This window comes from Sander vitreus, chromosome 19, assembly GCF_031162955.1.
Source record: "Sander vitreus isolate 19-12246 chromosome 19, sanVit1, whole genome shotgun sequence".
Taxonomy (NCBI): domain Eukaryota; kingdom Metazoa; phylum Chordata; class Actinopteri; order Perciformes; family Percidae; genus Sander; species Sander vitreus.
The window spans coordinates 18,254,109-18,280,684 of NC_135873.1; the positions used below are offsets into that span (position 1 = coordinate 18,254,109).

The 26,576-nt window shown below is 40.3% G+C and overlaps 1 protein-coding gene across 1 annotated transcript in view; it reads left to right on the top strand.

Moving 5' to 3' along the window:
- The window catches only part of adam19a (ADAM metallopeptidase domain 19a), a 313,483-nt gene that overhangs the window by 28,520 nt on the left and 258,387 nt on the right, over window positions 1-26,576 (top strand). Inside the window, exon 2 of the mRNA XM_078275712.1 lies at window positions 5,295-5,374. Coding sequence (XP_078131838.1) covers window positions 5,295-5,374 — 80 coding nt within the window. The remainder of the gene's footprint in view (window positions 1-5,294; window positions 5,375-26,576) is intronic.

Below are 26,576 nucleotides of genomic sequence, written 5' to 3' on the forward strand. Positions count from 1 at the left end.
ATCGTATCAACTAAAATAAATCAAAATTCGATCCTTTTGAGACTTTACTGTTTTGTCACGTCAGCCTGCCAATGTAGCTCTTTTTTACCACAGTGTAAGCGTTTTGCTGCATATCTAGGTGAAAATTACAGTGTTTAAATGTAACACCTTAAGGGAGAGTCTAGACACTGAGGTTGGCAACATGTCTGTACTTGCTAAACTACAATGCTATTTTTTTTTTTATCTCATTAGCAAAGAGCAGTGTACAAAATCAGGCAGCAGCTTCTCTTTTTTAGCCGAATCTGACCGTCACTTTCACCATTTAGAATGACAAACGGCATAGGCAGAGGCAGCTGTCGCTAACTAATATCAATTCTGTGAGTAACTTGATGACAGAACGTGTTATTTGGTTTGTGTGCTATCTGGTTTGTGTGCTCTCTGCAGCCGGTGTACTCTACCAAAGATCTTGTGAGGAAAAAACATGCACTGTAACGCAACTGTACAAGCACAAACTGAAAGCACGTTTCTACAGTTTCGGATCGGACTTGGTGTCAGCAGATACCCAACATTCAATGACACGGACACTCAGCATCGGGGCCAAACAAACCTTTTATTGGGACATCCCTAGTTGATAACCCTAATATTTAAGAGCTAAAAATCAAAGAATGGCATTCAAAGAACTAAAAGCTGTACTTTCAGCTTAATGACTGCCAATTTACTTTGTACATTGCTCTTTGCTAACAAAGACAGTGAGGCGATATTAACAGGTTTGATAAAAGATTTGACTCTGAGCTTTCACCCACATGGAGCCGGATTATGTACAATATTTAACGACAATAAAATCAACAACTAAAAAAAATAGAATCATCTGTCTTTGATCAGCACATTCGGAATAATGTTTGGATCAATTCTTCCATCATGTTCCTGACTCCCCACCAAAATCTCTCAGGTACCAAACAGCCTGAACTAAATAGTTTATTTTACCATTTGTGTCATGCACAGTGCAGGTCATCCATGTTTCTGTGTCTGGCACCTCGTTACCTACTATGGGCGGGTTGATTGGGTCCTATAGTCAAAAGTTGGAGATGGGAGGATACATTGTTCCGTGGAGGGACAATTAAGACATACGATGCACAACATGCTACTACTGCTGTCCTCATGCTTAATAATGGTTAATAACCATGTCTGTATTCGTTCTAGCTGATTATTGATTCTCTTTATTGACTTTGGGAAAGTAAACTCATTCTTCTCATTTCCCAGACGTTTCATGTTGGCTCCTGGTTTTAAAACCTTCCCTATTTTGGTAAACATGGAGAGGAAGATCAATACAAAACCTTGTCTTCCTATCTTCTTTTGTGCTTGGCCAGCTGTGTGTTTTGTGTGTGTGTGTTTGATTCAAATGCTTGATAAACCGCAGACTGAGGTCTTAATAAGTCCATTACAGTGTAATTGCATCTTGTTCTGACTTCCAGATGATATCATATAAATGTTCCCCAAAGTTTAAAATTAAGTTCTAAAACCCCTCTGCCTGTTCTTTTCATAACGTGTATAAATCACTCACTTTTATATTCCCCGTCCCGACAAGTGTTTTTGTCAATTTGACGTGGGCTCATGATTCATCTGAGCTAATCTAGTCATCCTGTTGAGATCCTTGGTCAGTGAAAATGGGAGTCATTATTCCACAGCACTGGTGCATTGACTCAAATCAAGCCAGTAAGACAAATGCTGAAATAGAACCTGAGAAAATAATGATCAAATGATTGTGGCATATTTAATTTCTTTATTATCTTTTGATAGATTGTTAGTTAAAGGCCTTTGTGTAGGCATAAGAAAACGGTGGTGAAAATTTTAGTTTATTTGGTTTTCTGCACTGTGCAACACAACAAGGACTCTATCATCATGGGCCAGATGTATATAATGTCCTCCTCCTCCCCAGAATCAAAGTTCATGGAGGTTGCCAGGCTGAGACTGCAGCATCCACAACAATGTTGCCAGACGCTTGGCTCACATAGCCAGACATTACTTCACAGCACAGCGGGGTAGCTAACGTTAGATGCTGGCTATACAGTGTTGACAGTCATAATAGCCCGTGCTCACACGGAGCTCTGTACCCAACTGACAGACAAATTTTTCGGCTTAGAATTACGGTAGGAACCGCTAAAAACACAACAACTTCGCTGTCCTCTCCACCCAACAGACATGCACACTTCCTAGGGTTAGAATTACGTTAGGAACCGCTAAAAACACAACAACCTCGCCGTCCTCTCCACCCGACGGGCAGGCACACTTCCTAGGGTTAGAATTACGGTAGGAACCGCTAAAAACACAACAACCTTGCCGTCCTCTCCACCTGACGGACAGGCAGACTTTATTGGCTTAGAATTATGGCAACAATCGCTAAACACACTGCAAACTCACGGTCCTCTCTTCCGGATTTACAGCCCCCCTCTCTTGGCTTAAAATAACTCACCGTTGTCTGCTACGGCCGCTGAACATGCTACATCAACCATGGCCCGCTGGCCTGGTCCTCCGGTAACGTTAGCAGTTAGCAAAGTTAGCATGGCGGCGTTAGCCAGGACCAGTCGGGATCACTTTACTGGCTTGTTTTTGCGAGTAACCAACTTGAGTACTCTAGCTATATAATTCAATGTGAGTACACAAATGTTGAAATGACATAAAATGCCCGTCCCTTGTGTAGCCGTGATAAATTAGCCTGAAGCTAATCCTTACCTGTTCAGGAGGAAATTGGCCAACTCAGCGTCCTTTTGGGCTCTAAGCTGTCTCCATCTTTCAAATACATCTCCAATATTTACCCGGGGTTTGTTTCGTCTCTGGTCACGCAACTGTTGCCGTTTTTTTTTTAGGTCGGGTAGAATCTATCTCCGTTGATCCTGTTTGTTTGTTTGTTTGCTGCTTTCATGGCTGTACTAACGTTACAGCTGTAGCGCGCTGGGTTTACGTGTTCACAGGTATATCTGGCAAACCGACCTGGCTGTCAAACTGGGCAGTTGACAACGACACACAGGCCAAAACACAAACGGAAATTCCTTCACGGAACGGAAATTTCAAAAGGAGAAAATACTGGCATTAGCATTGTTGTCAACTTAGCATGTTTCCTTAATATCTGATGATGCATTGGGGTCATTTTTGGATTTATTACAGGAAATATATTACATATTGGGCCTTTAAGCATTCTTTAGAGCACGGAACACTAGGTTTTCTAAATTGAGCAGACTCTGGTATAATAAGGTAGATGAAAAATAGAATACGAGAGATAGAATTACAGTTTCACAGATTATCCACACAATAATAATAAAAATGGATTAAGTGACAATGTGAAAACAATGTGACAATGTGAAAGGGGTATCTGGTATTGAACCTACAGAGAATTATCACATGTATGTGCAGCTCCACGCTGCTTTACAGAGCTTTATAGTGAGTCTCATTAGCTAAGTTTCCATCCAATTGTCAATCGAATTATCTAAAGTTCGGTAAAAAAAACTCATGCGAATAAAGCTGGTGAAAGTGTGTTTCCATCCAACGGCTTTAAAGCTAATAAAAACCTGTGCGTAATGACGTCACATGCTGTTTTGCGATCAAATTGGTATATCGAGTTGATTTTAGACATTTTAAGGTGTTTCCATTCATTTTCGCACTGAATCGCACAACATTCAAGCAAACATTTGCGAACAAAGTTTTGCTAGACAAAAAGGATCGCGCCATCTACCAACAAATGATCAATATTGCACAAGTTGTAATAGTGCTTATGTGCCAGCTGTTAGCGACATATCAAGCTATAATAAGAAAACAACGACGCTATCAACACATTGCTATGATGATGCAGATGCACGTAAATGCCCGACGACAACGGAGGCGGCCTGTGGTGTGGGAACGACAGCGCTCTAAACAGTGGGAGATCGTGGTTCAGAGACACTTCACGGAAACCCTTTGGTTGAAGCATTTTCGGATGACCAAGACAACATTTGACCTGTTGTGTAATTTTTTTGGCCCGTCCCTTTCCCCAGATGTCGCAAGCTATCGCCCTCCGGTTCCAACCGAGAAGCGTATCGCCATTGCGCTCTACAAACTGGCTACATGCGAGTACAGAGTGGTAGGCGAAACGTTTGGAGTCAGCAAAACCACAGTGCACCGGTGTGTTTACGCCGTGTGCAATGCCATACGAACGAGGATGATGCGAAGGTGTATATATAACTACCTGGAGTGGATGAGGCGCATGGTATCTCGCTGCGTAACTCCAGAGCGCACCTTGTGCCACAGGTGTATGGCGCAATAGACGGGACTCACGTCCCGATTAGACCCCCTGCTGAAGGCTACAGGGATTTTGTCAATAGAAAGGGCTGTATATCAATCGAGATAAAATCCGATGAAACCGAACATATTTCGTTTGAGTCGATATTCATGAAATTCAGTCGAATTTTACTGTTTCCATAAGGCATTTTTCATTCGATATCACTTAATTCAGATAAAAACGTGTGGATGGAATCATAGCTACTGTGAGGCTCATTTTAGTTATGCTGTTTGGTTCACTCTCACCGCTCTTATAGCGTTGTTTTTGCCCCACAGCAGACAGCTGTTTTCAGAGAAACATCTTTAAAAAACTACTGTACACTACACGATCTGCACAGCAGCAAACAGCCACAGAGACTAGCTGGTGAATATAGTGGAGCATTTAGCAGCTAAGGAGACAGATATTTCCCTCAGGAGTTAGTGGGGACCAAGACTGAGCTAAAAGCTAGTGTTTCTTCATAACTGCTGAATGTGTAAATAAGCAACTGTTTCTTACACACTCAGTATATCAACTCAAAAGCTGAAGACCTATATATTTTCTAAATGTTTTTGTGCTTGAGCCATGTGCTCTATTTTTAATAAGGGATGCCTCTAATTGTTCTGTTGTAATGTTAGTGCTGTTGTAATGTTTATGTTAATTTTCCCTAAAGCATAATATTATTTAAAAAATGTCTTCTGTTAGTGGAGGTTCTCTTTATTCAGGCGAGGTGGGGTGCATCCACTCTATAACAGTGTGGGTTCCCCTGGACTTTATACTTTAGAATTGCAGGAGAAACTATCCAAACAGCTACAATGTAATGCCCCCAGTCTTTTTACATTAAAACTAGGCCATTTTGGACTTTTCTATTGTTTTTTTCTCAGTGACAAAGTAACACAACAATGCGCAATAAGTTGACCCTGTTGATTTCACTGCTCTGTTTAACCTTTTACCTGTGAGCGTTTCCCATCTGTGTTGACCTGCCTCTAATGTACCAGCCTACATTTCCCTCCTGCTTTGTGTCCTGCAGGGCTGCGGGGGGGAAGGACAGTTGCGGCGCAGTGGCTCTCTCAAAGCCGAAGCAAGAGGGAGGCCGGAACCTCAACACAGGTCAGATATCTCATCAACCTTTCTCTGGTCTTTGTTTCCCCGACACTGGTCTTGCTACATCAAAAGCAACCAAACACTAAAACGGCCTTGCCTTTGGCCATTGGTTTAACAGTTTATGATTACACCAATATATCTGGCTGGTAACTAGTAAAAGTCTAAAGTCTGCTCGTGGCTCCAAGAGCTAGCAGTGCTTATTACATCAAACAAGATTAAAGTGTTGTACAAAGCCAGCAAAACAGTCATTTTTCCTATAGCTAGAGCCTCACCGTTTAGTACCTTAAATGTAGAGTTGTGGGTGGAAAGGCCATGGGGGCATGAACATCAAACATACTCTGGAGTGTGTCTAAACACTTGCTTACATAATGAAACAAATGTCTAATTACACCATCTGTCAGAACGTCTATGGCCTTGGTGGCTTACATAGTTTATCATCACAGAGGACTACAAGACGTTTTAAAGAAAAGAAACACTTTAGTCACTGTCTGGTTTTATGGATGAATGAAGGACGTCTGTTCTTGTGGTTCTGTGCTTCTATCCTGAGGGGACGCTTGACTCTGTGGTGTGATACACACACACACACACACACACACACACACACACACACACACACACACACACACAGTCTGTACTGTACATGCACACGTAGGTGGAAGGACAAGCACATTAAAGACTATGTGCCCATTAGAAAAATGATGAGGAGGAAAGGAGTTCCTCCCCAGTTTTGCACCAGCAGCAAAATAACAGATTGTTTTACCGTAATTTAGCACAGAATATTCCAAAAAGATTAACTGCAGGACATTTGCAATAGAAGGTTTAGTAAGGTTCTGTATCAGGTGGAGTGCAGCAGCAGCTTGGAAATGGCAGTTAGAATAGCATGGTGAAGTTGCTTCCGCATAGAAGTGTAGTGCAATCCTGAGAGTGATGTGGCATCATGAGGATCCTGATAGCAAGCACACAACAACTCATACATACTGAATAGCCAGCAATGAGAGCTTTGGAAAACACAAAGGCAGCACTGATAGCAGCAGGAACAGAAACAAAACACAGGTTGCATGGTACAAAGAAGACAGAAGACATGCCTTTTTTTATCCTGCAAGGGGAAATTCACATTTGAGCTACTACCACCCCCAAACAATAACATACAAGCAGTACATATTTGTTTGTTCAATACACACACGTGTATTTATGAGAGTCAAAATTGGTCTACTTGACCCAAACTTTGGATGTGCAATACTGTAAGGGCTTAGAAAGGAGCTATTGAAGATGTGGAAAGTGAGTTCCAATTGTACTCGGAGCACTCAGGGCTGTAACCTTCAAACTGGGACAGTGGCTCCAGCAAATTCCAGGAACAACATCTGAGGTGTCTGTCCAGAAGAGGTTTATCAGTGTTTTTTGCCCCCAAAAAAGGCAGCGCTGCCTGGAAGGCACTAGGATTAGGCACTGGTTATGGTTAAGGTTAGGGTTAGGTGCCTTGGAGGCAGCGGTCGCAGCACTGCCTGGAAGGAGCCATTTGGGGCAAAAAACACCATCGAGCCCAGAAGAGCGCGGGCCTAGTAACAGCTGAGATACCTGTACTGCACAGAATCCTCAGGCCTGCAAGCCTCTGGTAGAGGACCTGAGTATGGTGGAAGGAAAAGACATCAGTGATATTTGTTATTTTTTTACATGGAATTGAATTGGCTGGACTTGTCCAGCTAAGCATGGAAACATGGCTCCATCAGGGCACTGAGCCATGCAGGGACATCTGTCTCTGCTTGGCCCGACGGTTGCCTTGGCTAGAGAGGAAAAGTTGGGGTGGGATTGAAAGGGGGCAAGAGGAAAAGAGAGACCGTAGCCAAAGCTTGGCTCCACTGTGGTTTTGGGGTTAGGGGAACTGACCATGGATTCCAGGTGCATCTCTCTCCCTGTTTTCCTGTCATCTTTCGCGATCTAATTAGGAGATAACATACCCAAAGTAATGATAAATGAATAACGAAAAGGGCCACATTTTTTTTAAATTCATTTTTAATTCATTTTTTTAATCAGGAAGTATCGGTTTAGATATTTTGGTTGGTACTTAAGAAGTATTGAGGTTTAATACACAGAAACTGGTGTAGCTTTTAGGGCCACACTGAAGTTAATGAATTATTTGTGTTTGGAAGAAAAAGTTTTTTGATTTCATAATTGCTTGCCTGACACAGAAAGGACAGTGAAATGACTGGAGCTATGGGTTGAAGCACAAACCTGAAAGCGTCTAATCTAACTATGGCAGCACATCAGGCCGTAGCCAGTTCATCCTCATCTTCCTGTTGATGATTTACTGTGATTACCTGATGGGCACCATGGAATTGACGGTGATCAGTGGAGGCGTCTGACTGCCTCTAGTGCATCTTAATGTTTATTATAATAAGAAAAGTGGAACCCTGCTGAGAAACATAACCCATGCATTCATCTGCATACCAGAGTCCTGGCGCAAATCTGCATGTTAACGAGTGAATATTGATGCTCGATTGTCAGCATTTAAAAAAAAAAATTAAAAAAAAACTGTATAACTGTCTGCATTTATATAGCGCTCTTGTAGTCTTAATGACTACTCAAAGCACAGGCCTTCCATTTGGTAGACGGTAAGGTTGGGGCGATATGCTTTTGTCGCAATTTGATTCTTGCAGGATACATGGGTGCCAATTCGATTAGTATTGCGATTTTCATTTATTGCGATTCTAGAAGTATAGCGATTCGATAGTATTGCGATTTTCTTTTCCTCCTTTAACAAAAACAAAAGTTGAATAATACACTTTAGAGATAATATATCATGAGACATTTCTAAAAACTAAGTTTTCTAAGAAGAATGAACATTACATCATGTCAGTCTGACATTTTAGGTGAACCATTGTTAAAAAAATTATGAATAAAATTAACGATTCTAGGGAAAATTAATCAATTTAAAAAATTGTGGCAAAACCCCCCTGACACACATGATTTATGACTTTTTTCCCACCCCTAGTAGACAGCAGCTCTACCACCTGAGCCACAGCTACCCCAAGGGACATCAGGGGGAATTTAGGAGCATTTAGGAAGCTAGGTTGAGGATTGACAATATTACAGCCAATACTAACAGCCCCGGTAGACATCGCCCAACTCTTATTGCATATTTTGCCTATTTTGTTGAGTTGCCGATTAGCGAAATGCTGAATGAATTTAAGTTTGGCTTTTATTGTGAAAGGTAAAAACGCTGGCACGGTTCCACAAGAAGGAAAACACAGCTTTCTCTGTAAATATAGCATGCACTGAGGAATGTATTGCTTCAATTGACTATATTTACCATCAACACTGATTGGACATCCACATAAAAGTGGAAAGCATTTACCTTCTTTGTTACTTTCACCTTCTTCATTTTTCATACACAGAAGAAGCTGCTCAGTGTCAGAGGTTTCATCTATCAGCATTTGTTGTTGTAGCTATATACTCTGTCTTATGTCCTTCAATTATTTGTCAGGGGAGTTCAAAGACTCACCGCAGCCTCTGTCCTCTTCCGCCTCTTTTTTATCTACCGGGCCGCTCAGAGTTTCCCACCTACCCCACATCTCTACTTTTGTCTTCCTAGTGATTCAATTATCTCTCACCTCACGAGTGCTGGAGATGGCAATGACATTCACCCTAGCAAGAATAGGGAGTGCACACATGGATCCACGTCTGGTGCAGACTGTGTGTGGAGGGGGGTGGGAGGGAGGTTGTCTAAAGTAGCCTTTATGCAAAGGCACTTGTGCATGCACATCACATAGTCACACGTGTGATTGTGTTGCATGTGTTTATTTGGGACTGTTTGCGGGTGTGTGTATGTGCGTGTGTCAATATATATAACAGAGTGTATTTCCTTGTGGGATTAATAAAGTATACATTCTTCTTCCAATATCCACTAGGATTCACCTGATATGGTTTTAGAAAGCTGCCCATTGACACCGAACAAATTAAAATTTAAGAAATTGTTTCCTTTGAATCAATTAAATATACAGTCCATTATATTGGACAACTATTTTAGTATTGATTGGTTCATGGTTGTAATATGTCACTAATCAATTAGCATTATTTTTATTGTATTTTCTCTGGCCTGTCTCCAGTCCTATTTTGATAGAATACGCAAACTGAATGTGTGCAAACTCACTCAAACTCAGCCAACCGGAAAGGTTCCAGACTGCCATGCCAGGTTTTTCTGTGTATTGTTCTATAAAACAGAACTGTCATGTTATTGATAGATTTTACATAATTGCCTCAGAGAACCTTTCGTTGACTTATTTTAGTATGGCTTACATGTCTCCACTTAAAACATTTGTATGGGAGGTGTCAAGGCACTTTGAGCTGTCAAATTGTAAGGCATTTGCCTACAATTCATCACCGCACACTTTGTATGCAGAATCATGCAGAATAAAAATGCATTTTTAAGACGATCATTCTCAATTTTCAATTCTCAAATGATTTAAAGCTGCTGATTTTGGCAATGTATTCTTATTCCTGTATATATCTCATCCCAGTCTTTTCTGCAGAAATGTATTCATGTTTAGCAAAAAGTTGAGATAAATTCAGATAGTATCAACCATGGCCTCAGCAAAGATCGTCATTATTAATTGTTGCTGTCAAACTGTAAAAATTGTGGAAAGCTATACATCACCCCAACTCCTTTACTTTCCTCTTTGCTACAGTAAATAAAAAACACTCTAATTTCTGCATTTCATGTAAAAAGCGCACTGCAGATTTCTCCAACATGAACGTAACGTGGACTAAAAATGGTGGTCCTCATGAAGAGTGACATCCGATTATTATTTCTGTCAGCACATTTTGTAAACCCTAAGAAGTGTATTTAGTATTTCAGATTAGGGGTGCACGATATTTTGTTTCATCGTGTATGTCGTGATGTGCGCATGCACGATAGTCATTTCGCAGGACGTTGTGATGTTGACGCTAAAACTTTTTTGCTGCTTGATAGAAAAGTAAACTTTCACCGTTCTCCTTTTACATGATTGTTACCGGCCGAGCCCTATACTTTAAGATAGCCATGTGGGCAACGTGTATGTGCCCTAACATTAGTCCGACGGGGTTTGTTATAGGGGTGGGAATCACCAGAGGTCTCACGATACGATATCATCACGATACTTATGTCACGATACAATATTATTGCGATTTTAAACATATTGCAATATTGCTATTTATCGCATTTTTTTACCTTTTCTCCAACTTCAAATTTTTCCCAATTTCAAAATATGTCCCAAAAAGGAAATTTTGTCATCTGTTTTATCTAAAAATATACATTTCTCTGTCTGTTCATCACTGCTGCAAAATGGGATTGTCAAGCAGACAAACTGACCAACACATATATAATAATAGATCGATACTTGGCATCTGTGTATCGATACAGTAAGGCCACGGAAAATATCGCGATACTATGCTGTATAGATTTTTTCCCCCACCCCTAGTTTGTTATTGGAAGTGAGGCCCTCTGTGTGTAGAAAAGTACCGTAAGCGGAAGCTGCCGCTGACACAGTGATACACATGCTTTTCCATGGGTAGTGAAGCTACAGTACTCAGTGTTTTATGTTGACAAACTAAATCACCTGATTAATGCAACTTAATCACTAAGGGCGTGCAAAAAAATCGATTCACATTCCAACACGTTCTCACACTCATCTCGTAAAATATGGACGCTTGATCAGGTGCCTTTGTCGTTCTTGACGCTAAAAGTCTCCTTTAGCGCTTTAAGTAAACGCGCTTAGTCGGGATGATTGCCGTCCCTTTAGCGCCGTCCCTTTAGCACCGTCCCTTTAGCGCTTTAAGTAAATGCGCTTGGTCGGAACTATTGCCGTCCCTTTTGACGCAGTTATGTTAAGGAAAAGGTTGTGGGTGGGCTTACGGTTCCGTGACACGCGGGAAGTACGGGATGGTTGGGTTTAGGAAAGGGTTGTTGGTGGGCGTACGGTTCTGTGACACACGGGAGGAAAGAAAAAAACGACTATAGCAAGCGGGACGCGAACCCCGCTCTCCTGGGTGAAAGTCCTGTGTTTGACCCATCTACCACCCCAACCAACCTCCTTATGTGGAAATTTGCCCTTACATACTACTCTCTAAATCTAACTGCTGCTCTCCCCAGTGCGTTACACAAACATGCTGAAAGACGCCTTTTTCGTCGCATTAGACGCTGACAGCCACTGTCCAAACGTCCTTATTTTACGAGTTCGGAATGAGAATGGGTTGCACATTCGTATCGCGATTCAAAATCGGTTCATAAAATTCCAAAAATCAATTGATATACAGTGGGGAGAACAAGCATTTGATACACTGCCGATTTTGCAGGTTTTCCCACTTACAAAGCATGTAGAGGTCTGTAATTTTTATCATAGGTACACTTCAACTCGGAGAGACAGAATCTAAAACAAAAATCCAGAAAATCACATTGTATGATTTTTAAATAATTAATTTGCATTTTATTGCATGACATAAGTATTTGATCACCTACCAACCAGTAAGAATTCCGGCTCTCACAGACCTGTTAGTTTTTCTTTAAGAAGCCTTCCTGTTCTCCACTCATTACCTGTATTAACTGCACATGTTTGAACTCGTTACCTGTATAAAAGACACCTGTCCACACACTCAATCAAACAGAGTCTAACCTCTGGCCAAGACCAGAGAGCTGTGTAAGGACATCAGGGATACAATTGTAGACCTACACAAGGCTGGGATGGGCTACAGGACAATAGGCAAGCAGCTTGGTGAGAAGGCAACAACAGTTGGCGCAATTATTAGAAAATGGAAGAAGTTCAAGATGACGGTCAATCTCCCTCGGTCTGGGGCTCCATGCAAGATCTCACCTCGTGGGGCATCAATGATCATGAGAAGGTGAGGGATCAGCCCAGAACTACACAGCAGGATCTGGTCAATGACCTGAAGAGAGCTGGGACCACAGTCTCAAAGAAAACCATTAGTAACACACTACGCCGTCATGGATTAAAATCCTGCAGCGCACGCAAGGTCCTCCTGCTCAAGCCAGCGCATGTCCAGGCCCGTCTGAAGTTTGCCAATGACCATCTGGATGATCCAGAGGAGGAATGGGAGAAGGTCATGTGGTCTGATGAGACAAAAATAGAGCTTTTTGGTCTAAACTCCACTCGCCGTGTTTGGAGGAAGAAGTAAGATGAGTACAACCCCAAGAACACCATCCCAACCGTGAAGCATGGAGGTGGAAACATCATTCTTTGGGGATGCTTTTCTGCAAAGGGGACAGGACGACTGCACAGTATAATTTATTTTACACTTCACTCGGCTTCACATCGTGCCTAACAACGCACCTTAGCTGTTCTAAATTCACTAGACTCTCGCTAGGCTACTATTTGGAGCCTTTGCCGCACCATAACTTATCAAGGTGCCATACCTCCTCGTAACGCATCCTGCTGCTGCAGGCTGCAGGCATGATGGAGAAAGACAGCAGCAACACAATTCTGAATGGCGCTTTTTATTTTCCAAAACTCCCGGACGGCTCAGTAGACAAGTCGAAAGCAATATGCACATTAAAGCCGAATTAAAATATCACCGAAGCACGTCAAGCTTGAGCTACCACCTACGAGCTAAGCATAGTAGTCAGGTTGATGCTAACAGGCTCAGGCAAAGCACTATTTTGGAGAGTGTTACTTGCCGACCTGTGGATGAAAACAAATCCATAAAAATTACTACAGCAAAATGGGTGGCAACTAACTGCAGACCTGTCAGCATCGTAGAAGTCTCGGGTCTTAAAGACGTACTACGGTTGGCATGTTCTGAGTAGGCCTGTCACGATAGTCAATAAATCAATTTAATCGCACCATAAAAAAAATTAGCTCGATAATTTTTCCGGCTGTGATAATTTCCATTTGCATGTTTGTTTGTTTGTTTGTTTTCTTTGTCTTTCTTTCTCTCTCTCTCTCTCTCTCTCTCTCTCTCTCTCTCTCTCTCTCTCTCCCCTCTACCCTCTACCAAAGAGACTGGATGACCACTCTCGGTTCCTTAGCATAACGAGGAGTGAACCCTCTTGTCAGTCGCATAGTCTTTGTGTGGAGGCGGGACTCCTGGCAGAGAGAGAGAGACCGAGAACGCTAGTTGGGTTGAGAGTTGGAGCAGGGTTTCCCGCAGCACTTTGCAGTTAAGGCGCCATTAAAAAAAAGAAGTATATGAGCGATATCCGCCGTGTTACTCGGCATCCTGTTTTCTCCCTTTCATTTCAAACCACACAGTTGACAACCTGCAGGTGGAGGCGGTTGAGGCAGGCTCGGACATAATGATGACAATGCACACAGCATTAACCGGTACAAGCCTACAGCTGTCAGTGTGTCAGAGGCTCCTGGACGGTAAACTGAGACTCCGTTACCTGCTTGTCAAAAATTGCCACTTACTAGCTAATGAATTAGCCTGAGGTAAACGCTAGCTATCATTAAACAGAAGTAACATGGTGGCGTGCGTGTGTGTGTGTGTGTGTGTGTGTGTGTGTGTGTGTGTGTGTGTGTGTGTGTGTGTGTGCGTGTGTGGGCTCACCCCTGCGAAGCTCCGACCTGCAGAGGAGCAGAAGAAAGTATAGCTGCACCTTCGCCAAAATGAAGACTGAAAAACAGAACTATTTTGGTTCAAACATTTAGAAATAGATAGATATAATGTATTAATTATATATTATTTTAATTTAATATTTAGAGTCTGTAGGTGTCACTCGACATACCTGTACATACAAACACTCAACGGTCAATGCTGCAAACATTTGACAGCCAGTACAAATTGCCTGGGAGAACATATAGTGTCACAAACGGCAATTCCACAAAAATGTGTAACAGCGTAACTGTACAACAGCATGAAAGACGACATACTAAAGGAGATCAAAGACATATTGTGGATATTTAAAATGTCTTCCAGTTCCAGTGTTAAATATTCTTTAGAAATAACTAGAGATGCACCGATAGACCAGCCGGTGATCACGTGCTCGGCCATGACGGCGACCGGCAGGTCAGTCTGACATATGCCGATTTCATGCCGGTCAATGCTGCAATTAACGGACAACATAAGTTATACGTGTTACAGTTTTTAAGCACGCACGCACGCGACAGCACAGTCTCTTTTTCCTTTTGTTTAACCTTTCTGCCGTGTGTCACGCGTACCCGCTCGCGGTGTGAAGCGCGTGTCCACGCCATTCTCGCACACCTCATGAATTAACCTGCAACATGTCAGCTTTTTGGAAATTCTTCAGCGTGTGTGCAGAAGATAACAAGTTTGCAATATGCAACACCTGCAAGGAAAAAGGAGGGCGTGGAGGGACGACACCAAAAACCAAAATCACATTTTTTTAGTTGGATATTGGATGTGAAAAGAAGGAAATGGTTCTAACATTGCACTTTAGATGTGTGTGAATTTCCCACACCAGGAGTAATGTATATAGTTGTATTTTATAGTGATCCATTATCTGTTCAAAAAATGTTCTATGTTCTGTGCAAAATGTTCTATTAAAGAAAAGATAGGAAAATAAATATTTGTGTGTGCTGTAGAGGTTAGAAAAAATTAAATTGGAATTGGCTAAAATCGGTATCGGCTGGCCTTATTCAAAGAAAATCGGAAATCGGCCTAGAAAGTTGTAATCGGTGCATCTCTAGAAATAAGTTTATTGATCTTTGAAAAGGTGTACCTGCATTATTATGCCATTATCATTATATTAGATGAAAATGGTCTCACAACAACAATATTATCGTTTATCGTAATAATTTCTGGGACAATTTATCGTCCAGCAAAATTTGTTATTGTGACAGGCCTAGTTCTGAGTTGTGAAATAATGACATTCACACATTTTTCTTTTGTTTACAGTAAATAAATAAACAAATACAAATCTTAAAGTCAAGTTCATGAAGCAACTTTCTTTGCATTCATTTGATTCCCAATCAAGATACACTGGTAAGAATTGCTTTCCATTGTTAATATGTACTTAAAAACAGTTCTGAAATGCAAAATAATAGATTTTTAATCAGGTGATAAAACATCAACTATTTTTTCAGCGATTAATTGCGATTAAGAAAAAAATAATCGTTTGACAGCCCTAATGTATGTATATATACAGTGGGGCAAAAAAGTATTTAGTCAGCCACCAATTGTGCAAGTTCTCCCACTTAAAAAGATGAGAGAGGCCTGTAATTTTCATCATAGGTACACTTCAACTATGAGAGACAAAATGAGAAAAGAAAATCACATTGTAGGATTTTTAATGAATTTATTTGTAGATTATGGTGGAAAATAAGTATTTGGTCAATAACAAAAGTTAATCTCAATACTTTGTTATATACCCTTTGTTGGCAATGACAGAGGTCAAACGGACTGCAGGATTTGAGTCCCTGGCGGCATAGTGCATTACTGATGGTAGCCTTTGTTACTTTGGTCCCAGCTCTCTGCAGGTCATTCACTAGGTCCCCCCGTGTGGTTCCGGGAATTTTGCTCACCGTTCTTGTGATCATTTTGACCCCACGGGGTGAGGTCTTGCGTGGAGCCCCAGATCGAGGGAGATTATTAGTGGTCTTGTGTGTCTTCCATTTTCTTATAATTGCTCCCACAGTTGATTTCTTCACACCAAGCTGCTTACCTATTGCAGATTCAGTCTTCCCAGCCTGGTGCAGGTCTACAATTTTGTTTCTGGTGTCCTTTGACAGCTCTTTGGTCTTGGCCATAGTGGAGTTTGGAGTGTGACTGTTTAAGGTTGTGGACAGGTGTCTTTTATACTGATAACAAGTTCAAACAGGTGCCATTAATACAGGTAACGAGCAGAGTACAGAGGAGCCTCTTAAAGAAGTTGTTACAGGTCTGTGAGAGCCAGAAATCTTGCTTGTTTGTAGGTGACCAAATACTTATTTTCCCGAGGAATTTGCAAATAAATTCATTAAAAATCCTACAATGTGATTTTCTGGATTTTTTTTCTCATTTTGTCTCTCATAGTTGAAGTGCACCTATGATGAAAATTACAGGCCTCTCTCATCTTTTTAAGTGGGAGAACTTGCACAATTGGTGGCTGACTAAATACTTTTTTGCCCCACTGTGTGTGTGTGTGTGTGTGTGTGTGTATGTATATGTATATGTGTGTATATATATATATATATATATATATAAATAAAAATATATATATAAATAAATAAATTGTATATATATAATTTATTTATTTATTTATATATATATATTATTTATTTATTTTAGTTTTTTTTTTTCATTTTGTAATGGTGTGTATACTATTGTCCTGAAATGAGTTTAGCTCGCCATTCCCATGGATGGCGCTGTGTCGAATTCACACTGTTGTCATAATCAAAAGAAGAGCGAGTGCAGCAGAAGTAGTTTAGTTAGTAAACAGTGGCAAACCTCACAGAATTATTCAACCTGCTCCATCTTCATTGAAGGCGAGAGTTTGGGCACATTTCGGCTTTTATAACCTCAAGAGAAAGACGGAACTTGATAGGAATCATGCTATATGCAGGCTTTGCAAAGCGAAAGTTAAGTATTTTGGAAACGCCACAAAGTCACTGAGATGAAGCGATGGTCACTCACATGGTACGCCATCACCCAGAGATTAACGTTAAAATGTGGACAAACAAGTACCTAACATGCCAGTCAACCAACGCACTCTTTCAATGCTCTAATCTCCCACTGAACTCTGAACGAAAAGCTCTTATTATTAATTAATTATATTATACTTGAATTAAATATATTTGAAAGCTGGCCAAAGCTTGGCACTTTTCAGTTTTAATTTGCAAAAGTTTTTATTTTTGTATGAAGAAATATAAAGTAATATCAATATTTTATTTATTTATTTAGATATATATATATATATATATATATATATATATATATATATATATATATATATATATATATAATATTTGTTGGGTTTCTTTTAAATTGTATGTCTACTGCAATCACATGGGAAAAAGTAACTGCATTTACATACTGTGAATCGTTTTTGAATCGAAAATCGATTTTGAATATTAAGATAATATAATAATAATAATATATAATAATATTGAGTCTAAAAATCGATATCGAATCGTGACATTTTCTGAATCGTGCACCCCTAGTAATCGCGACATCTCCCGGCCATTTTTCACCGCAGAAAACTGCTACCAGCCAGGCTAAAGCTAATGTAGTTAGCCTAAAGGAACAAGGCGTCTGTCCCAACTAATGTTACGGTTCTGAGCCGCGACGCAGGAAACGTAACACTTATCTACAACAGCAGTCTGTGTCTGATATAACGTAATTTACACTGATTTAAGTGTTCTTGGATACACAGTTTGTTGCTAGTGTGTGACATGCAGGTCTGCATGCACAGCCAATCACAATCAATGTTGATCAATTTATCAAACAAACAAGCAATAATATCATTCACGTTAGCCTGAATTAATAGTATTAATAAAATGGTGTCATGTCAGTCAACCAGTGTATTTGTACCTAATTTCCCTCTCCAAAATCTTTTCAGAAGAGTAGTCACAGCGCTTACTTGCTTTAGTATTTGTAAAGCAAAGTTCAACAAAGACTGGTTCACATAAGAAAAGTTCATTTTTATTTTCTATGTAGATAGAAACACAAAATCACCCCAGTAGTCGAGAATGATTTATTATTTCCAAATAGAAAAAAAATTTACAATCGTTTTTCATATCGCAATATATATCGCAGGAAAAAAAATTGTTTTTTCCAATATCGTGCAGGCCTATTTCAGATAATTTTTTAATAGTTCTTTAATAGTAATCCATTGTGATAGAAGTTGCCCATTTCCCCCTATTTCTCCCAGTTCTCTACAGTGGTAGAAACTCAACCATGTCTCGTATAGCTGAGAGATTTGTTCCTTTGCTGTACGTCCAATACATAGTTTAAAATTTACATTCAGTAATCACTTTGTCTTTCTCTTTTTTCATTACCAAATAAGTATGGAATTACTTTCAAGTGGTATAACTTGGAAGCACCTCTACATGGATCATTATGCTATTTAACCTTTTGTCATGGATGGTAACACTGACTGGGGTACTGTGATGATTACTATCCATCAATAAATCCATCAATCAGCCATTTTCCGCTGCTTATCTAGGTTCCAGGTCAAGGTGGCAGCAGCCTAAGCAGGGTATCCCACATGTCCTTCTCCCCAGCCATGTCTGCAAGCTCCTCCTTGGCTATCCCAAGGCATTCCCATACCAGATGGGATCAGTAATCCCACCAGCGTCTTCTGGGTTCTTTCCCGGTTGGTTGTGCCAGGCAATAATCTTTCTTTCACGGTTCTTTAAGAAAAACATTTTTTTACAATGTACATAGCTTAAAGAACAAAAATAAAAAACAGATTTCCACCCGACAACGAACATACCCTACCCCCCTACTGTCACGCGATGTATTAAGATGGCTCTAGTTAATAGAGGAGTGTATCAAAATGTACACAATGCAAGAGCAAAACACAAGGAACTTAGTATTGCAAAGTGAAGTTGAAATAAGAAGCAGCACGTCCAGGCCTGGAATGTCAAGAATCATATCCAGGTGTGTATTAAGGGTCAAACATGATCATTTCAACATTTATTTCTGTACTAGTGTGGAAGGTTTATCAAAAAAAGTCAAAAAAGATCTCCACACAGACAAATTTCTTTTCAGAATTCCATAGCGTACAACTGATTTATTAAAGCTTCAGGTTAGACAATATATCCCTTATCGAGAGAAACTGAGGGCGAGGCCTGGGCAAGGCCGCATCCTTCTGAGGGCGAGGCATGGGCTAGATACATCGAGTATAAAGTACTTGATACTTTATACTTGAAACACTCGTATAAAGTATCAAGTATCAGGTGGTGTGGCAGAAGGGTAGTAAAGGCAACGACTGTATGGCCCCCAGCAGGTAACCACATCCCTTCTTACCCTATCTCTAAGGGTAAGGCCGGTCATGAAGGAAAGTCATTTTGGCCGCTTGTATGTATATATCTTCTTTTGGTCAAGACCAAAGATGAGGGTTTGAATGTAGATTGAATGATAAATCAAGAGCTTTGCCTTCAAGCTCAGCTCTTCTCTCTCTCCTCTACAAGCTGCATCACAGGTGATGTGTTCTCACAAGCTACTGTTTACCTACCATGATCGACAATCGATTATGCCAATTTCTCGACTTGTTTCATTACATCCTTCTATGGTAGCATCACAGGATATTTTGCAAGTCATGTTGTACCAAAAAAGGAACTGATGTAAAATATTGCAAGGGACTGCATTGGTTGTGGTGTGTTCTTTGGATACTGGTGAGACAATGAGATTTTCCAATCCAGGAAATTCAGTTTGAGTAATAGATTTATGAGTTTATCTGTATAATCAGACGCCAAAACACTGCACAGCAGTTTAGAATACTTTGGGGAACGTTTTTACATTTCTGGCAAGTTATCGTAACAGCAATTTTTTCATCCTCCATGGAAGGAAGAGACAAAGGTCACACATGTCTCTAAGGTGGAGCTGTAATTCTGGACTGCCATCCCACAGTTCCTGGCCCTTTGGTCCTGACCTGACTGACAACCACTGCTACCTCGGGCACTGCTCCAAGATGTTAGTGAGGTGAAGCAGAGATGAGTGAAAGTGCGTTCATGGGAGGTTTAGCTCCAGAATGGTTGTTTAAAATTACCTTTTGACCTTATGAAATGGTGATCAATGTTTTTTTAAAGATATTTTTTGTTCATGATTTTTTTCCATCAAACCTCAATTGTCAAGTCTGCATTTAGGTAACAAAGAATGAGTGACAGTTGCTTGTTTTTGTGAGCAGAATTCCATGTGAAAAACAGTTTAATCTTCCCAACGTGCAAACATGCTCTAGTGAAAACAAAAGCAGGCTTATCAACATGTAGACAGAACCAAATTACATGTTTGCTTGTTGTGAATGTGGTTCATCACATTGTCCTCCACCCTTGCTGACAGATAGGAGCTTCGCTATAGTCTGTTCACTGGTGCTACGTTCACTTTTTCTCTCTCTTTGTGTACATCTGGCATTTGTACGCTCCCCTGCTTTCTGCTTTGTGTGTATTGAGCAAAGTCAGCAATAAGCTGCTATCTGTGTTCGTGCCAAGCCCACCTTACCACCGCTGTGTGCCATGGTTTGGGTTTCACCTCAGAGTAATTTTCTTGAATTGATAGTTAGTGTTTATCTTTTGTGTGTTTTGTTGTAAGCACTTGATGCCTCAAAATTGGCAGTTATAGTAAATAGTAAGTTATTATTTTCATCCACAATGTATTCTTTCGTGGTAGTAAACCCTCTTCAAAAGATTTTATACATCACATGGGACTAGGGTTGTAGCCAGGGGAGGATCAGAAATCCATGTGTGATGATTGTGTATGTTTCTGTTTCCCTGTTTTTGATTGATTCTGATGATGCTGTATGTTTCTGTTTCTTGTATGGTTCTGTTTCCCTGTTTTTGATTGATTCTGATGATGGTGTATGTTTCTGTTTCCTGTTTTATTTTCGTAGTCTGTTTTCTGTCTTGTCTTGTTTAATTCCTGTCTTTTAGTTTTCCCGCCCGTGTGATTGTCTAATGTGTTCCACCTGTTCCCCAGCCCTAGTGTCACCTGTCCCGTGTTTGCTCGTTACCTGGAGTATTTAGTCTTTGGGTGTTTCTCAATCTCAAGAATGCAAAGAACAGACTTGTGTTCTTGGGGAGAACGTTCTTGCTGGTTGTTCTTGGAAGAATGAACCCGCAAGTTCACAAGCACAGAAAACGCTGTTAACAGTTTGAGACGATGCGTTCTTCCTGTTATTGCTCAACCCCCCCAGCACAGAGGCTACCTGCAGGCCTCCAAAATAACAGCTAGAAATAAAAACCACAACAATATAACCACTTTGTATTAAAACAATCTCCGGACAAGAAAACCTCATAATGCTACAACTATTGCAATAATATTGAAAAATAAAACTTATTGAGCTTTAATTTTATTGTTTATGGTTTAGCTCAAACTACTACTTATTCAAAAGAGTGGAATGTGATCCCTGTTATTATTATTATTATTATTATTATTATTAGTGTATTAGTTTAAGTCAGTTTAAATTAAAAAATAAGTAGGCATATGCACTGGTTTGTCCTATGTGTCTATATGCTATATGCTATATGCCCAGGGACAACAGATGGAAATTAGCAATTAAAATTGTAAAGGTTGGTGTCTCCCCTTTAGTCTACATAACATGTCATAGCATGTTACCACTTTATGTACAACTGTTCATGTATCATACAGACTGAAAATTAACTTCTAATAAATCAGAAAAAAAAATACACCAAAAAAATAAAACCTAAATCTAATGTATAGCCTATGGCATAATTTAAGTCTCCCGAAGAGAATCGGGTATATCTTTCTCCCCTGCCTCTGCCTGCTGCGCTGTGTGTGTGTGTGTGTGTGTGTGTGTGTGTGTGTGTGTGTGTGTGCTTGTGGAGTTTAATTCCGAAAACAGTTAACCACAGGTTCCCGTTAATATTATGATGGACATGTGTTGTGATATTTAAACAAACGATCAGTCAACGGCGTAATAAAAGCCTCTTATTTACGAGACCGGTCTGAGAGACCTCCAGCTTACAGCGGTACTTCATGGAGCTTCTCAACTCCGAAAACTTTACAGCAAATTGTCAGTTCGGCAGAGATTTTCGCAAGACTGTCTATATTCGAAATCTAAACTGTTCATTTCTCGCCTAAACTGTTCTCAGAAGTGAATTTAGTGATGAAAAAGATGGCGTTTTTGGTCTGTTTATGTACCGGAACCCCGACCCTCACTGAATGCCGAAATGAATTTTGGGATACAGGTGATGCCAAGTTCATACAAGTTACCAACCAATGCATCCTCGGTAAAATGGGCATGTCAGGAACATTTCCGGGAATCTTAACTGTTCTTGGTGAAATGCGAACTTGTGTATTGGGACAGTACTTTGGAAACACAAGATGGCGTTTCACAGGGACACAAGAACACAAGTCAATAGAAGAACACAGATTGAGAAACGCCCTTTGTGTTTCCCTTGTCTTGTGTCAGATTATTCTCGTCTGTTGTGTACTGGTTTTTTGTGTTCTTGTGTGGAGTTCCCCGTGGTCTCTTTGTTCCTGTTTTGTTATCCCGTTCTTTTGGTTTGTTCTACATTCTGGACTGTGTACTGCCTGCTGCCCTCAGGACTGCTTTTGTTTGGTTTGAACTTTGCTTTTTGTTAATAAATCCTCAACCTCAACCTACGCCTGCCTGCTCTCTGCTTTTGGGTCCTTAAATACCCTGAGTCGTAACAACATGCAGTGTTTACCATTGTGGTGGCGACGCATGCACAATTTTATTTTAATTAGTTGACTTTGCCTTTGTTACTGAAGCATGTATGGCCTATTGCCTTATTTCCATGGTCCAGCTTGACTCGACTCAACTCACTTTTGTTACCAGGGCCCCATTTCAGGAAGGAGTCTGAGTCTAACCCTGATCTCTGAGTTGAGTAACCCTGAGATGGGAACCTCGGTTTTCAGAACTCGGGTTTTCGATTTCAGAACAGCTGATTTGAGTTGGTTCAATCAACTCAGAGTTGGTTCACGCACGTGCACCACCACAATAAAAAGGCAGCATGAATGGAGCCATGATACTACGATTCACCATGGTAACAACCGCAAACAAACGGGTCGGCGGAAATACTCATGCGCACAGCGAGTTAAAAAAAAACATAGCAGCTTCTGCAAAAGAGAGAGAATTTGCGTGGGAGAAAAGTGCTGCTAGAGTAAATGCGTATATTCCAATATAGTATATATCATATTTAATCATAAGTAGGCTATAGCCTAATATTACTGGTGAAATGATATTGATCTATAATCTATTTAATTTAGGTGCAATACTGCAGGCGAAAAAGTACTACACCTACTAATCCCACTCAGCAGCACCATCATTAACAGAATTATAATTCATAATCTTTTATTTCATAGGGTTTACCTCATTCATCTGCAATCATATGGAACATATTTTGAATGGCTCTTACTGGTTTGTGTCCAGGGAACACTACAAAAACGTTTAAAACACGTTTCAGAGTGAGTCACACTCTTCTGACGGCGCTACAGTGGCTTCACAGGCACAGTTACCATATGGCGCTTTTCCATTATATGGTACCTGCTCGCCTCGCCTCTACTCGCCTTTTTTGGTTTTCCATTACGAAAAAAAGTACCTGGTACCTGCTAACAGGTACTTTTTTTAGTACCACCTCCGTCAAGGTTCCAAGCAAGCTGAGCCGATACCAAAAGGTGATGTGAAAGCGACAGACAGGGGTGTCCTGAACAAACCCGCCATTTTTAAATAGTTCAGCCAGCTGTGTTTTTTTTTGCTGCCTCCAGCTTAATTTGAAACAAAATGTCTTCTGGCTGTGGCAACAACAACACATCTTCGACGTTCTGTGTGTGTGTTGCGTTAGGTCACGGCAGTTTACTGCGGCACCGCTTGTTTTACAGTTCTGTGGAGGCGCCAGGCAGAGCTTTCGCCATTGCCTACGTACACACACGCCGGCTGGACGCACAAGTATAAACATCAGGCCACTTACATAGGCAACGGCGAAAGCTCTGCGTGGAGCCTCCGCAGAACTGTTAAACAAGCTCAAGTGGCTTGCGCTCGTCAAAGTCTGAGATATAAACATTAATGCCATCCTCTTCTTAGCTCAGGTGAGCTAGCAGTATCGGTTAGCTAAACTAATCTCCAAGAGCTAGCAATGGCGGACCACAAACCCATCCATGAGTATGCTTTTAGTTGTGCAGCGATACCGTTGGTGGATGTATTTCGGTAAAAAGAAAATAGTTCCGACATGAAACTGCTCATAAACAGGTTTTGGATTATCTTGAGTAACCAGGTCGTGATTTCTTGAAAGAGACATTGATGTCGAATATGTAGTTACATTATATTTGAAAGAAAGCCGAGATTTCTACGGCTGATTTCTCCAAACCAGCCAAACTCACGCCAAAACGATTTAGATTGATCAATTGTACTATAGGTAAGAGGAAAAATATGTATTTTAGATTTTGGGGTGAACTGTTGCATTAAACTGTTCAGATACAATTTGAAGCAAGATTTTGAATTGTGTTATTTACCTGAATTTGACTGCTGTAATATATGTCAGTTTGTATTAGCAACAAACAACTAGCAGAAGTGTTCCCTATCTGATGGTACAGACATCGTCTGTCACACCATTCAACGTTGGCAGAAGGTGCACACTTCAACTCACAGATTGCAAAAGTCAGCAGAAACTCCAGGGATTTCTCTTATTTTCTATCAGCAACATCTCCTTTTTGCTTTGTATCTTTAAACATTATAATTTGGTTTGGTTCACTCAAATGACTAAACATATTTTCTCATGTAACTCTAGTGGTATTAAGCCATTCAAGTCATTTTGGTTTAATTAGTCCAGATATTCGTCTCCACACTCCAATAACATTGAGATTAATGGAATTTAATTTTTTGTTGATCACAATTTAAAAAACATTTTTTTAGCAGCACCAGTCACTATGGAACTATGGACAGCATGTTCTGATGATCATCCAGAGTAATGGAGACAAATTTTGTAATTTGGGTGAACCTCTGAGAAAGTCAAGTCATACAACTCAGGATTACTGCAGGTTTGTCGCCCACATCTAAACATTTTCAACTCCAGTAGACTTGTCCTCACCACAGTTTGCACTGCTTGGAATTCTCAATTGATGGAAAATAAATTGCCAACACTTGGATAATTGATTAGTGATTAGATCAATTATCAAGTGAAAATGCCAAACATGTTGGTTCCAGCTTGCCACGTGAAAATATGTTTTATGTTTTATATTAATTTCAAATTATTATCTTTTGGTTTTTGGAATGTTTGTCAAAGCAGTCACTTTGGGAATATGCGATGGGTGTTTTTAAACTTTTTTTCTGACATTCTAAAGACTAAAGTATTATTGAATTTGTCGAAAAGATAAGAAGATGGGACAGGATAATCAACAACTAAAATAATAATAAATGTTAGTTACAGCACCTACACCTCTCAGTTTCACTTTGTGTTGTATCTGTACAAACCTCGGGACCGAAAGGATATTTGAGTTGGGTATGGCTGCAGCCTGGAGACCTCCAGTCTTATTCCCTCCCGGCTTGGTGCAGTCTTTTCAAAATAAAAGTTTGTCCATTATGTTTTCGTAACAGTACGGCAATCATGCTAATGAATAAAAATATTTTTGCATCAGATGTCTTAGTTACAACACGATGGAGCTAGCAAAGCAGTTTCGTGTTTATATGTGCGAGTGGGATTTATTCAGTTTGGGAAATCCCACGGTCTCTAAAGCTACAGTTCAAATTGTCTGGCTGACTAAATAGGGAGGGACCCATCTGCTAGCGATAGGGGCCAAGACTGAGAGAGCTACATGGAGCTACATGGATAAATATGCACCAAACAAGCCACTTTGAAATGTTGCTGGTCTCACAAATACATAAGTTGGGTGACCCTCCCCCTAGACTAAAAAACAATGGATGACCCTCCCCTCAACAAAAATAAAAAGACATGACCCTCCCCTATTTTCCTCCGGTGGTCCATTCCATAAATACCGAACGGTCCCTTAATGTTTAGAAACGTGTTGACGTATAAACCTGCAACTCAATGGCGTGTTGGTTTTAAAAAAAATTGAGAAGGTATTAAAATGGTATTAAAAGGTATTGAATTTACCTCCAGGATTTCTGGATATACCCTGGTAAGGCCAAAAGTAATTGGACCAAGCTGCCAATATAGTTATCTTTATTTTGGCTGTTGTTTTTCATGGTTTGGTCAACCCCTTAGTTCAAATTAAGGAAAATCTTAAAGCTACAGCAGACAATGATATTGTGTGCATGTTCTTCCAAATTTGTCCCTTTCCTGTTCAACATGACACTGCCCCCCTGCACAAAGCCAGATCCATAAAGTACTGGCCTTCCCAGATTATTGTAGAGGAAATTGACTGACCTGACCTGACCTTAATCCCTTCAACACCTTTTGAATAATGAACTGGAATGCCAACTGTGAGATGAAGGTTTTTGTGACCGGTTCTGGTCTGGCCCCAAAGGCCAGAGTCTCTCTGACTCCAATTTGTCACCTCAAAGACTGCTCCTTTAAGTTTTGTGTTCGTTGAATGGTAGACCAGACATCAATACACAGGATTCACTCAGTTTGTCTATAACAAACTTTAGTAAATGATATTGCAAGCAAAATGCAACTTATGC